This window comes from Trachurus trachurus (genome assembly GCF_905171665.1).
Source record: "Trachurus trachurus genome assembly, chromosome: 22".
In the NCBI taxonomy this organism is placed as follows: Eukaryota; Metazoa; Chordata; class Actinopteri; order Carangiformes; family Carangidae; genus Trachurus; species Trachurus trachurus.
In genome coordinates this window covers 28,943,190-28,957,939 of record NC_139907.1, presented here as the reverse complement: position 1 = coordinate 28,957,939, position 14,750 = coordinate 28,943,190, and the positions used below count along the sequence as shown (strand labels likewise).

The 14,750-nt window shown below is 43.7% G+C and overlaps 1 protein-coding gene across 1 annotated transcript in view; it reads left to right on the top strand.

Moving 5' to 3' along the window:
• Positions 1–14,750, top strand: part of pxdn (peroxidasin) — a gene marked incomplete at its 5' end in the record, with an annotated part of 83,543 nt that overhangs the window by 14,675 nt on the left and 54,118 nt on the right. Inside the window, 2 exons of the mRNA XM_083998670.1 lie at positions 8,778–8,849; positions 12,973–13,044. Of these exons, the coding sequence (XP_083854796.1) occupies positions 8,778–8,849; positions 12,973–13,044 (144 nt within the window). The remainder of the gene's footprint in view (positions 1–8,777; positions 8,850–12,972; positions 13,045–14,750) is intronic.

Sequence of the window (14,750 nt, the reverse complement as noted above, 5' to 3'; positions counted from 1 at the left end):
CATCTGCTGACGGCGGCGGCCCTCAGTTTTGTTGCCGGTGTAGCCGTTGCTGTGGAGGTGAGCTGTGGGACGGACGCTGCAGAGGCAGTCGGACTGACGTATGCTCCCCGACCCTTTTTGGGAAAAACGGGGAACATCCACTGCTAGCACCCTTTTCCCAGCTCACCACAATGACCCTTCGACTCGTTACAGCATACACTGGAGGCTCCCGTTGTTGGTGACAGTCAGGTTTTGGCCCACGGACTGTATTTCCTTTTCTTCACAATCCTGACAACTGCTGCTGCTGTCAGGGGCAGGAGGCTGCACAGTTGAGCCTGAGAGGAGGGGCCCAGTTTGAATGTTTTGTTTACAAACTGCAACCAACAAACCTTCAGACTCTACCTTTAACATATTTGATATTTGGGTGATTGCCATCTGGCCCCCAAAATGTGAGAATTGACAAAAAAAATCTGTAATTTTCAGGCTCCCTCGGTTGAAATCAACGTGGTTTTATGAGCTGTTCCCTCAGTTGTCATCCACTGATGTCATTACATGTAGCTTTCGACTTTTTGACATGGGGCATAATATGTCTCCTTCCAATCAGTCGTACACATGCTGTCCGACATCTACTGCACACGCTGCTGCTGCTGCTGTTTGTACAGAACACAGCATAATACAGCATAACCATTGACCAGGCTGTTGTTGGGCGCCGTACTGGAGCACACGCAACTCGGGTGTGACATCATTCCCAGCGCTGACATTTGGCATCTGAGGTAAATGGGACATAGTGTAGCTCCTGTGTGTGTGTGTGTGTGTGTGTGTGTGTGTGTAGGGGGAGTTCCTCTGTCCCTAAATCACCTCTGTGCACTCACTGGACCTGCAGCTTCATCTCAGACACACTGTGCCCAAAACACTGCAGCAGATATAGTCTGCATTGTCTGGTCTAAATAGGTCATCCTAATTATCTTGTGAGACTTGTAAGGCTTGGGCTCGGGTTATGCCAGAAACCAGCAGTACCAACCAAGTAGATATAAAGTACCAAAACGTTCTCTAGGTGTAAATCAGAAACATTGGATCCGTACCTGTTGACTGGGTCCACATGAACACAGCGTGCTCCGATGCAGGCCTGCCATCCTTGTGTGGGCAAATGACAAATGCCTTCGTTTTCCAAAAAAAAAAGAAATGAAATGATCCTTTGTTCCACTCTCACTGTATTAGTCTTATTGTTGTCAAGTTCCCATGGCTCCTTCATTACTGAGCCGGGGAGGCTGTTCACTTCCAGGCTTTCTGCTCAGCCCCAGAATAGTCTGTCAGCTCCTGCGGGTCTGTTAGACTCACTGTTTTATAGCTCCAACTGGCCAGGTGCCATCACACACACACACAGAAAGATTAACAGGAGTTAACAGACTCATTTAATAACTCGTGTAATAAATATAATCAAATGCTCTCCCATTTGCACTCATTTTTAGTTATAACTACATGAAGTGTTTGCTGAAGAATGTCTTGTTTACTAAATGTTCTCCTCTTGCTTCTTCCTGTATTTTCCCCCTGGGGAATGACTCATTCTTGTCCCCTGCGCTTCTCGTGTACAATAAACTCACAAAATCACAAAGCAGCTTCACAGACTGTCTCTCTCCTCTGATACAATGTAGCCATCACTTCCTGTTTCACTGAAATGAAATGCAGATTCTTGCTTTCATTCTTTACAGTAGAACAGTGGCTGTCAATCATGCCAATCAGTGTCAGCTTTTAATGCTCGGAGCGGGGGATGACGTGTGGTCAGAGGGAGACACATGGCTGTCTCCGGGTTACGATGGACTGGTGATGATGTCATTAGCTCCCGTCGACACCCCGCTGCCACAGACGGCACCCTCATCTGCTCGGCTTACTTAACCTCCTCTGCAAACAAAGTCATCTCAGCTGTGTCAATGAGACACACACACACACACACACACACAACCAAAACAGTTAACAAACTCATTTGAGAGAGCACATCCTGTATGGGCTCTGGACCAGATTGATGGTTCGACTCCCGACTGGGGCGATCAGTTTCTGCGTACGTCTATTCCCTCAGGCTCTCTCCTTGTTTTCTGTCAAATCTCTGCTGTCCTATCCAGTAAAGGGAAAAATGTCTGAAAAAAAATTAAACTTCACTTAATCAATATTGCAAATGATTATTTATTTTCATATCGTAGGGGAGCGCCGGGTCGATTGATACACGGGACGATTGATACACAGCGATTTCCTCGAAAACCACACAAGCTTGAGCCGTCAGATTTTGTCACTACGTTCAGCACTCAACACCGACCAATCCTGGGAAAGCTCGTGAAATGACGTCACGCCATTCAAAAGTTATTAGCGCAAACCGTTTTTTGACTACGGAAAGTAAAATGTTATGTGCGGTAGTTTTTTTGTGATCAAAGGTTGTATTGTGTGTTTCATGCAATAATAATAATTCGTACATAAACAGGTCCTAATGTATGCAATGTCATAGTTTTGAAGTTTAGAGGCAAAACAGGTTGAAGTGTCAGTAGTTGCAGGGACGATTGATACAGCTGTTTCAACTGTCCCTCACGCCACCGTGCGTAGTATAATTGTGGTCACATTGCGCGATCAATATCTGTATAAATCACCGAATTAATAGCCTATTCTGCAATGAACAACAACCGATTTGAATGAACAACATGTATTTTTAATAAACACCACATATTTTTAATGAACAAAACGTGTTTATGACATGAATCAACAGATATTCAGCAAAGTGAGGGGAAAATACAGAGGGAAAAATGACAATATGTTTAACTGTGTATCCATAAACATGACTTAGGACAGGGAAATAAGTAAATGAAATGAAAATGCAGTTGTCCAACAACTCGTACAAAAGAAGAAAGGCGAGTTTAATCGAAATGCGAATCTTGACAATTACGCATGGGACAAAAATATTTGTTTGACCTATTTATATTGTGAGAAATTATGTGAAATTTTGGCAATGATGAGTACACTAGTATGTTGTCCGATATGCTGCATAAAAACGAGAGTAAGGTCAGTAGTTTCTGTTTAAAACATGCTGTTTCAACCGTCCCTCCTCTGTGTCTCAAACGACCCGCATAGGTGGGGCGTTTGAGACAAATGTCAACTTACGTTCAAAGTTATAAAATACACATGTGAGTTGTTGATCACATGATAAAAATGTTTGTGTACATAACGTCATCTTTGAAAAAGACCTTTAACTGAAAAGTGTATCAATCGACCCGGTGCTCCTCTATCTTTTAATTGGTTTTTAATGTTATTGTCGTGTGTGATGATATAAGAGGAGGCAAAATACATGAACCATCAACACTTCCATAGGAGGCTCAGGAGGTAGACGGTCAGTGGTTCGATTCCGGGCTCCTCCAGTCTGCAGGTCAACGTGTCCTTGGGCAAGACACCGAACCCACACTTTCCCCTGATGTAGCCAGATTTCTGACTAAGATGACGCAGCATCATGGTATCCAAGGTGACCCCTTATAGTATGTTCTTGAAATGACAAGAAAGGAAAACAAGGCCATGGACTCATACTTGCAGTTGATGGATGAACATCGACAGTGACCGCAAAGACATGATTGTGAAAATACACTCTAATGAGGGAACAAGATACAGAACCAACCAAGTCATCAGCCCAGACATGTCTATCCACCCCCTTTACTCCAACACTGCCCCATGCATTGAGGACCACCGACCGAGTGACTTTCAGACAGTTCCAGTTGTCCTCTCACAGTCTGCATGTACAAGTATCAAGGTGGAGCCCTACACCTATGTGTGTCACTGTAATATGGGCGTACAAAATGAGGAACATTTGCTCTTGTGCCGTCACACAGAGCAGAGGACATCTGTGCAAAATTCGGACATGACTTCACAGAGCTCCAACAACTCCAAAACATGTGCTATAAAATAATAATGGAACGTTATGAGACAGAGTTGTTTTCGAGGCAAATGCGTAGCTGGAACTACATTCCAGAAGTAATTCCGAGTCTTTGCGGCATGTGTTGTATAGTTACACAATTATAAGTTATTATCTCACAGCGTGGTGATGTGCAGGTCACAACTTCTCCACAAGAGCGTTTTGGAGTTGTTGGATTGTGTATTTGATGGGGGAAACGTGGAAATACCATACCTCCTGTAGCGTTAGCTGAGCAGCTTGCGTCTCTGCCCCGCCGATCGAAAAACAGCTTGCGCTGACAATTAAAGGTAACGAACCTACTGCTATGACTATAGGGATTATAGCAATGGTCAAATTTGCCAGAATTTGACATATCCCTTTAACTAACTTACTAACTACCATCGGCGTGTGAATGGTTAGACACTATGTACAAGATGCTACAAAAAGCGCAGTTTGAATGTGTGCTGTGAATGTGTTCAACATGTAGAAAAACTGTATGCACAAGTCCATTACCATATGAGGTATGTGTGTGTGTGTGATGTGGTCGTTTCTGGCTGCATTGATATTTGGTTCAAATTTGAATCTGCATCCACCTGTTGGCTGTGTGGGTGAGGGGGTGTCCCGCCCCTAAACACTTCTTATTGGTTGAAAAGTACACGCTGCTTTCTGTTGACAAGCAAATTATCAGAGAGAGGAGAATATGAGAGGAAAAAACACTCAAAGATGTGACAAACGGCAACCAGGAAATGCCAGGAATCTCAGAATAGTGCCGCAAGTTTGTTTAAGTCCCTCGATAATTTGATTGGTTTGGATTCTGAACCAATAGACTATACTCGCAACAAAATCGTCACGCTGCATATCAGGACGCCTTCGCGCGAGTTTTCGATGGCGCTTCGCTTGCTCGTTGTATGTCAGGACAAGGTGGGATCCTGCTGGAGCCACTTGAAGCTTTGAAACACAATCCTCAGCAGGAATCAGTACCACTGCCCTCACACACAGGTGCTGCCTGAACCAGCACGTAGCCCTGCTCCCCTGCTCCTCCCAGTTTGCCTTCATCCTCCAGAGCTGGAGGCAGCATGCAGCAGGCAGCAGGCAGCAGCAGGCGGAGGAGCCGTGCTGCAGGCTGCAGCATGTCTGGACAGTGTGCTCTGCAGCGTGGGTCTGCTGCCTGGAGAGACATGTTTTCCAGCCTCTTCACCCAGCAGTGATCCCTGTGAAGACAGTGCACTTTCTTAGTCTTCCAAATACAACAATCACATCGATGCTCAGCTCTGTTGTTTATACTTCCTAATTTCTGAGGTATTGTTGTTGGGTCCACGCTAACAGTTAATTCCAAACTGTGAATAGCAGTCCGGTGTTCCAGTCTTTTAGCTCGGGCTCCTCCCATTCACCGTCTTTGATTAAATTATTCACCCTCATGCTTTGCACTGGTTTTGAAGAGGGCTATGCAAATACAGATTTACTTACCCATTTGACTTGATGAAGTTTCTCAAATATTTAGGAGGTGCCAGAAACAACAGTATCACCACAGCTGAAGGATGTCGCTCACAAAGCACATGACTTTCAGAAACACTCTCTGAGTGGATTCTTGCACGAGCTCTCCTCAGCCTATACAAAAGGAAGTCAGCATATGAAAAGGCTGGACTCTGATTGGATCCATATGTAAAGGCTTTTGCTGAGTGAATGACCCATAAACATTTCACTGGCTATGAAATCAATGTATTTTTTTTTATATATATATTTGGCTAACATTTCACAGAGAATCTTAGGAAAGTATAGCTTTATGGTTCTTTGCCTGGTGTGACAAGATGATTGCTAAGTTAATAGTTTAACAGAGAGAGAGAGAGAGAGAGAGAGAGAACACAACGGCCGCTCTGCTTTTCCCTCAAGAAAAAACAACAACAACTGATCTCTAAATTCTCATCACTTTGGTGCGTAATCAGTGAGGTCTGTTAAAGGGGACATGTTATGGAAATATCACTTTTTGAGGCCTCTTTAAGATATATTTGGTTGTTTGCCTTCTGGCCCCTAAAATGTGAGAATGTGAGCTGATCGCTCTGTTGTCTGCCAATGATGAACTAGTTTTCGAATTTGCATACCACCCCTACCTGGTACCAGTAGAAGGGGCGGGGCAAGCAGTGGTTCATTTGCATTTAAAGGGACAGATGCTGAAAGCAGCCGTTCTGAACAGGGCTGTTTAGAGAGAATGAAAAGAGCTGTGATGTTTGATCCTTGGGGGATTTTGACCAAAGAAGGGTTAACCCAATCTCACAGTGTTTGCTTTGTAAGGTAATGGCTAAGAAGAATGCTGGTGGACCGTCCAGGCTGTTGCTGTAGGAGTCTGTCTGGAGGAGGTGCTGTCAGTCATCTCTTCTCTTCTTTAGTTGCTATGGATCAAATAACTCATAAAGACAATCATTTGTTAGAGGGTGTGTAAGTACTTACAGAACTTGTTGTACTAAAATACACTAATCAAACTGCTCAGCTGATGGTCGGATGACTGAGAGCTGAAGTTCCACAAACATAACATCACTGTTCAGATGAGATGCTCTGATTTCAGATTACACATCGCGGCCGGTGACGCACAAGGTTAATTGCAGCCTTAGAGTCTTGAGCTTGTCACTTTCTGCCTCTTTCGGGGCTTTGCTAAAACCAAAGAGTGATTAGCGTCTCTCAGTTTATATAATCGTCACACAGGAGACGCACTGCGACCTGCTGAGTCCTGCAACTTAGCCCTGTGGTTGTTATCTCTGAGGCAAACGTTATATAAATCTGCTCTCATGATTAAAGCTCCACAAAGACATTCTTGTGAAGTGACTAATGTGTCCAATCATCCTTCAGGTTTTTGTTGTTGTTGTTGTTGGCTTTGTTGTGGCCTGTTTGCTTCATATTAAAGGTCCCATGCTTCACAATCCTCAGATCTTTTATTAGAATATTTGATATCCTTAAAAAGAGATATTTGTGGTTTCAAGAACAAGAAAACATTTCAGTGTAGTGTTACATTCCCTCTCTGGGGCTTAACTCTGGAGCTCAAGTAACAACTTGTCAGTCAGCCAATCAGAAGAGAGGAGGCTGAGCTTCTCATTTGAATGATCTATTAAAGGTATATTGTGTAAGAATTCCTCCCATATAGCGGTGCGGTTGTAGATCACAAGCAACTCAGTCGTATTTTTCATGCTGCATTCACGTGAAATCGGTTAGATGGCAGACGGACAACAGCCGCTGCACGTAACGGCATAAACAAGCCTCTATATAAACAAGTGGCCAGTCAGCACGAGGCAAAACAATACACGCGACAATATGTTGTCATGGCAATGTGGTATTGTTTACCTGACCCACGTTTTACCGGCTTTCTCTGGACTTCTGTGACTAAAATGACATCTGGTTTGTTACCGACGGCCGTCTGCCCGACTGCAGGTGAATGCAGCATCAGTGTAACACTCCATTCCTCCTCACTGCGTTACCGCGGTGACTTTTCACAGACGCCACCTCGACCTGAGCCGACAGCTCCGGTGTCTCCGCTGAGTTTCCGTGGTTTCCTACCGTCACGCTGCCACTGAACGTAAAAACATGGAGACACCACATGGCAGCAGCACCGAGCTTACCCGCTCCATGGAGATATGAATGATATGAACGGCTCATTCAGAGCTGAAAGGAACACTTCACTTTGTTGATGGGGGGGATTACTGATTAATGAAAAACAGACTCTTGAACGTAATAATCGATTTTCATGAATAGATAACAGGAGAAGTTACACAATGTCCCTTTAAGACTATAGTAGAATTCAGTGGGTTCTGGTGATGCTTTTCTGCGACATCATGAAGTCACAGAAGTCCTGTCAGCTGGTTTTAAAGGGGACATATTATGGAAACATCACTTTTTGAAGATTAACATAACATTAAAGGGGAATTCCGTTTTTTTGACACCTGGACCTTATTTACAGGTATAATTATGCTCATATACTCACACAGACACTTGTAGTGCAGCTTGGAGGCCTTCGGACGTTATTTAGATCCAACCGATCATGACCGCAGGGCACGGGGGCCACGGCAATGCAGCCTCTACATAGGACATTATCTGCCGCGAAACTCGCTCATTTCACCTACATTTTGTCATGAATGGCCAGTGTGATCATCATGTCAGCTCAGCCACCTTGTTGTTGTCACCTGGGGATGACGTCATAGACATGCGCCGCAAAAACTCAGCTGTTTTACTTTGTTTTGGTCGGCTATCGGCATAATTACACCTAAAAATAAGGTCCAGGTGTCAAAAAACGTAATTCCCCTTTAACATGTATTTGGGTGTTTGTCTTGCTTTCTGGGGTTAGGGTTAGGGCTGTACCCCTGGGTGTCTTCCAATGATGTAACTAGTTTTCAAATTTGCATAACCCCACCCCTACCTGGTACCAGTAGAAGGGGCGGGGCAAGCAGTGGTTCATTTGCATTTAAAGGGACAGGCACTGAAAGCAGCCGTTCTGAACAGGGCTGTTTAGAGAGGATGAAAAGAGCTGTGATGTTTGATCCTTGGGGGATTTTGACCAAAGCATGTCACAGACATGTCTTTAAGACACCTGGGAACTATTTTAATTTGTGGAAAAGGGGCATCACATGTCTCCTTTAAGGCTCAGTTTCTGAATCCAGGCTGTGTGCATTTCTCTGTGGACTGAGGCTGTGATACTTACACAGTATTAATGTAAAAGCTAGAGCTGCTGTACGATCAAAAAAAGACATGGATATCGGCCTTTACATAATATGAGACCATTAAGAAATCCTCCAAGTAGAACTAATGACCCTATCCATAACTTTTCTCTGTGGTTTTCTGAGTTACATAATCTCTTGAATCTGACCCTACTGTATTTTCTTCTTCTCCTCCTCTGCAGAGACCTGAGGTTCAACAAAATCAAGGACATACAGCCGGGTTCCTTCAGACGATTAAAGAACCTCAACACACTGTAAGTTTCCTTAATGCGCAATTGTGAACTTGTGTTGACGTACACTATAACGTTGTTTTCCGCTTGCACAACGTTCAGGTAAAAGCTGCTGGCAGAGTAATGACATTTCAGTGCCTCTAGAAGAGCCCTATTGAAAATTAATCAAGCCCATTTCCTTGAAACAGCGCTCTGCAGAGTGATTGTCACTTCCTCACTAGGTCCTGTTTGCATTACACACACTCACGCACGCACGCGCACACACACATACAGGCAAATTCTTGCTCTGTTCTGCTGTGGTTTCACACATGTAGGTCAGCTCGTAATCTGTGAGGAATTTATTTTTCCACTTCCACCCACAGGGCTATTTATCATATGTCCAGCCTGTTAGATGGTACATTGCTAAGCTAATAAAGCCAAAATGTTCCAAGTTTAGTATTTTTTCATGGTCAGTACATTAGTCTAGCAGCCGTCTTGAAAATGTTGGAGGAATGCGTGTTTCTCGAGACGGTCACAGTTTACACCGCTCTGCTGAGCACTGGAATAAATCAAACATACCTCACCTTATTCACATTCTTGCAAACACTAATTGGATCATTTCTCTTTCTCCTTTCATACTGCAGTGTGTAGTGTAGATCCGTTAATATGCATGAGAGTATATGCAGGGCCAGGACGAGGTGGCTTGGATTGGATTCAGTTTGAAAATGAAGAGAGGTGCTTTAAGGTGGGAGAGAAGCCGTGCTCTTCCTATCAGCCAGGCAGCCAGCCATTTGGACTGAGCAGAGCTCTGTATCCGGAACAGGAACAGCCCTCCGTGATCTCAGGCTGCTGCTCCACAGACTGATCAGTCCCAAAGTCTGCGTCCAGTGTGACTGTTAAAGGACAATTCTGGGCAAATTCAACTCTGTGGTGTATTTTCCTATAACATTTTAGGTCTAAAAGAAGGAATCTGAAGATTTTCAGTTTAATTGCTCCTGTTTTGCGGTAGTTGTGTTTGTCCCCGCATCGCCACAGCAGCGATGAATGGGAGCGGATGCAAGTTCCGCTGCTTAGGCTGTTTACATCCCTCAAAGCCACAGACAGCGTCAGCTGGCGACTCAAACATGCACCCAGAAGTTTATTTACTTCAAGCAAGCCGACATGTTTGTAAAACTCGATCTAATTCAAAGTCTCCCAGAGTCTCGCGCGAGACCCAAGTTGACGCTTGGTGTGTTCAGGTGCAGTTGGAGCTACCGTTTGTGTCATAAACACAGAAATATCAACTCTTGACTTGCTTCAAGTAAACATTTTTTTCCCACCGTCAGCGTCAGGTGGCGACTCAAACATGCGCAGAGAAGTTTTTTTTACTTGAAGCAAGTCAAGAGTTGATATTTCTGTGTTTATGACACAAACGGTAGCTCCAACTGCACCTGAACACACCGAGCGTCAACTTGGGTCTCGCGCGAGACTCTGGGAGACTTTGAATTAGATCTAGTTTTACAAACATGTCGGCTTGCTTGAAGTAAATAAACTTCTGGGTGCATGTTTGAGTCGCCATCTGACGCTGTCTGTGGAAAAACATTACAGCTCTGAGGGATGTAAACAGCCTAAGCAGCAGAACTTGCATCCGCTCCCATTCATTGCTGCCGTGGCAATGCGGGGACAGACACAACTACCACAAAACAGGAGCAATTAAACTGAAAACCTTCAGATTCCTTCTTTTAGACCTAAAATGTTAGGAAAATACAGCCCAAGTTGAATTTGCCCGGAATTGTCCTTTAACAGACAGAGATACGTCTGTAGTTGAAGGGGAGTGGCTTTTGTGCTGACACAATGATCTGACAAAGTGCTGCACTGACTACATTGTTTTGATAGAAAGAAATCTTTATAATAGGGATTGTCCAATATGTTTTTTTCAGGGACGATACTGATTACTAGTAATCAAGGAAACCAATAACCAGTATTTAGAACTGATATTCTTTGCAGTAAAAATGTTGGTGTCATCTGGGATTAGACTGAATGTGTGACAATGTGAAAATCTTTGATAAAAGACCTGAAATTATTGTAGAGTAACACAAACTCCAACACAAATCTTGGCTGTGGGCGGGAAAGTGTTACACAGCCAAGAGTGGTGACTTCATTGTATTAGAGCCAAAGGAGCTTGTTTGAAAATACATTTGTTTTAATCAGTGATAAAAACACATGGGTTGGGTTCACATCAAGGTGAAGGCGAAGGTGTCGCCCTCGTGGAGCGACCCAGTGTAATCCCAATGTGAGCGACGCAGCTTTCCGCGATATTGTCGCGTGTCTCTGCGCAGCATCGCTCCAGCTTTTTCTCATGGCTCATTCACGTGAAAGAAAACACCTGTCATCATAATAAACCAATCAGCATCCAGCTCAGAGCTGCATCACCACCTACCAGACTTCAGTGTGGTACATTGGGTCACTGGCGTTGTCTTTTCCGCGTCGTAACATGTGAAGACTCTGATCATGCATGAGATTAGTGCACGAAGAGCAGTACGACAGAGACAGCAGTTTGATTGATACATCACGATCCAATCATCTTGAACGTTGCATTCAAGGTGACTGGATGCTGGTCCCACAGGAGTATGACTTTTTTCATTTTTGTGAAAAAGCATTTAATAAATTGGTTGCAATTGGAGTGTGAAGATTTGTAAAAAAAAAAAAAAAAAATGCTCCAGAATAGAATCTCCAACCCTACCTTTAATAATAATAATAATAATAATGGTTTACATTTATATTGCACTTTTTTGTTGATACCCTATACAGAAACCATTATTCATTTACACCAGACATGGCATACTGTGCTTAGAATGAGCCGGATGTAAGCCACCTTACAAAACCAACTAAGACACACTAATATCTGAAGATGGCTGTGAAGGAAAAGGCTTCAGTCGTTCAGCTCTGGGTCACATGACTCAGCAGTGGAGGGAGGTATATCTCATCTGCATTGATGTAAACACACCCAGATGAAGCCATGTTCATCCCATTTCCTGCTGTAACATCGATCACATCACAAAGACACTTCTACAGACCTACAACAGTGCTGTTACAGCAGAAACACAATGGCTAGCCTATACAGTGCACTTATCAAAACATCATCTCATACTTCATAAGCAATATCAACCCAGGGGTGAGACGTGACAGATCTTTTTTTGTTTTTTTTGTTTGCAGTGCACATATAAAAAACGTGCAGGTGAGGTGGGAAACCTGAGGAGGGCTCATGCACTGACCCCACCCTGACTTTGGAATTTAATTAGTTAAAGGTACATTGTGTAAGAATTACTCCCATCTAGCGGTGCGGTTGTAGATCGCAAGCAACTCAGTCGTATTTTTCATGCTGCATTCACGTGAAATCGGTTAGATGGCAGACGGACGACAGCCGCTGCACGTAACAGCTTAAACAAGCCTCTATGTCAACAAGTGGTCCGTCAGCACGAGGCAAAACAATACATGTGACAATATGTTGTCATGGCGATGTGGTATTGTTTACCTCACCCACTTTTTACCGTCTTTCTCTGGACTTCTGTGACTAAAATGACATCTGGTTCGTTACAGACGGCCGTTTTTCCGACTGCACCTGAATGCAGCACTCACGTGAAATTCAGAGCTTACCGGAACACTTCAGTTTGTTGATGGGGGTAATTATTGATGAATGAAAAACAGACTTTTGAACCAAATAATTGATTTTCGTGAATAGATAACAGGAGAACTTACACAATGTACCTTTAAAGAAAATAGAATAATGAACATTATTCACAGAAAATGAGGGGGACAATAATAAATAGATGAGATAATTAAAATAATGGAAAAGAAGAAGAGACAGGATGAAAAATCCATTTCTCCAGTCTGTACAATGGCCAGCAGCTCACTGTCCACTGCTTCTCTGTGTGTGTGTGTGTGTGTGTGTGTGTGTGTGTGTGTGTGTGTGTGTGTGTGTGTGTGTGTGTGTGTGTGTGTGTGTGTGTGTGTGTGTGTGTGTGTGTGTGTGTGTGTGTGTGTGTGTGTGTGTGTGTGTGTGTGCTCTGTGTCCTCAGTGCAAAACAGAGGTAAACAGTTGGCTTTAAGTAGCAGGTTCACCCTCGCTTCAAAAATGAATAAAAGTGTTACTGTTACTGCAGAATCAAATGTTTTCTGTTCTTCACAGCCTCCTCAACAACAACCATATACGAAGGATCCCCAGGGGGGCATTTGAAGACCTGGAAAACCTCAAATATCTGTGAGTGTATTTCTGTTCTTTGAGTTTTAGCAGGGACATGGTCAGTGTTTTATTTAGTCAGCATGAAGCATGATGAAACATGCCTCAAAAATAAATCATGACTGTATGAGACTGTAATATGTGGTGGTGGGGGGGGGAGTCAGCTGATTTAGCCGGTGATCTATCAGGGCAGTTTAATGAGAAGTCTCCCTTTTGTCTGATCCTGTCTGGGAGTCCTGGCCTGCAGGCAGAGCTGAGGACAGAGGGAGGAGGTTTCTGCAGCGTTGCTGTTTAACTCACTTTGTTAGTCACTTACATTATCATCCCACCGGCCTCCGCTGTGGTGACAGCACTGTCTGTGCTCACACTGAGTTATGGTCTATGGTTTCTTGGATGTCAGAGGACCGACTCACCAGGACTGCACCTCTAACCCCATGCTTCAGACTCTGCTTTTAAAAAGTGCCTTCATCATCTGGGATGTGAATAATTTTACCATCTGAGTCACGGAGCCCCCTGCACATCGTGGTGTCCGTCCTGCCAGACTGCTGTCAGCGCAGTCAGCTGGACGTCCTATCAAAGTGTCCAGCTGCTGTCCAGCATCACACTGGGCCTTCCACTACATTCAGCCTGGCCATGTGAAGACAAAGCCTGGTTTGTTTAGTTAGTTTATTTGCCCCGTGTGTTCTGAGGATGAAAAAAGAAAAGTGCTCTGAGTCGACACATGAAGCCCAAGTCAGCTCATCTGCTTTTAGAGGACGGCTCCACTACAGGACAGTAGAGGACAGTCCAGTGCTCTAACACTGGGATATAAAACATATAGCTGGTATAATACAGCCGTATTTATCAAGCTTCTTAGAGCACCATTTTAATTTTAAGTGCTGAGAATTTGCAGAATTTAGTCCTACTCGAAAACTTAAAGGGATAGTTCACCCAAAATTGAAATTACAAACACAAACTGGACAAACTGATTAATCCAGGTGTGTCTGACCATTGTGACTACTCAGACACACCTGGATTAATCAGTTTGTCCAATAATGTAAGACAGGAAACAAAGGAGCATCATTAAGTTCAGGAAGTAGTGGAGCTGTGCAAAGAGCCCATTAGGAAGATTAGGAAACATTTATTTTTGATTCATTCAAAAATTTAGTATGATAATTGTCAAAATACCGATGAATATACATAACATAACACTCCCATTGGCCATTTAACTATTCACCGAGATATTTCTAAGATATTTCTGTAAGGATTCCATTCAGCGATTGGTCATTCCGATGGTCTTGGAAGTCTAAAATTCTGTTTTCCGTTCCGTTTGTTAGGAGTGAGAATGGAGGCTCTCTGCCTTCCACCTGCCGTCTTACAGCTGAAAACCAACCTTGTAACATCAGTGTAGTTACTCGGTCGCCGCCCCGGTGTCTCAGCTCTCGTCTCTGCACACCGCAACACAAACGCGCTCCGTGAACCGCAATCTTTTGTTTATTGGAAGACTACACAAATACACACGTCGTAACATCATATTTGTTGTATAACGTTATCCACCGCTCCATGGATTGATTTCTCACTGGCTTCGTTGTAAACAGATGCACATGGCCAGGAGGAGGGTTAGTAAAACAGAGGAAAAGCGACTGGACTTACATACACGTAGTTCCTCTATAAGATTCAGTCCTACACTTCACTAACGCTGACGCTTGATAACTGTGCAGCTTAGAGCAAATTATTTTTTTTTACTT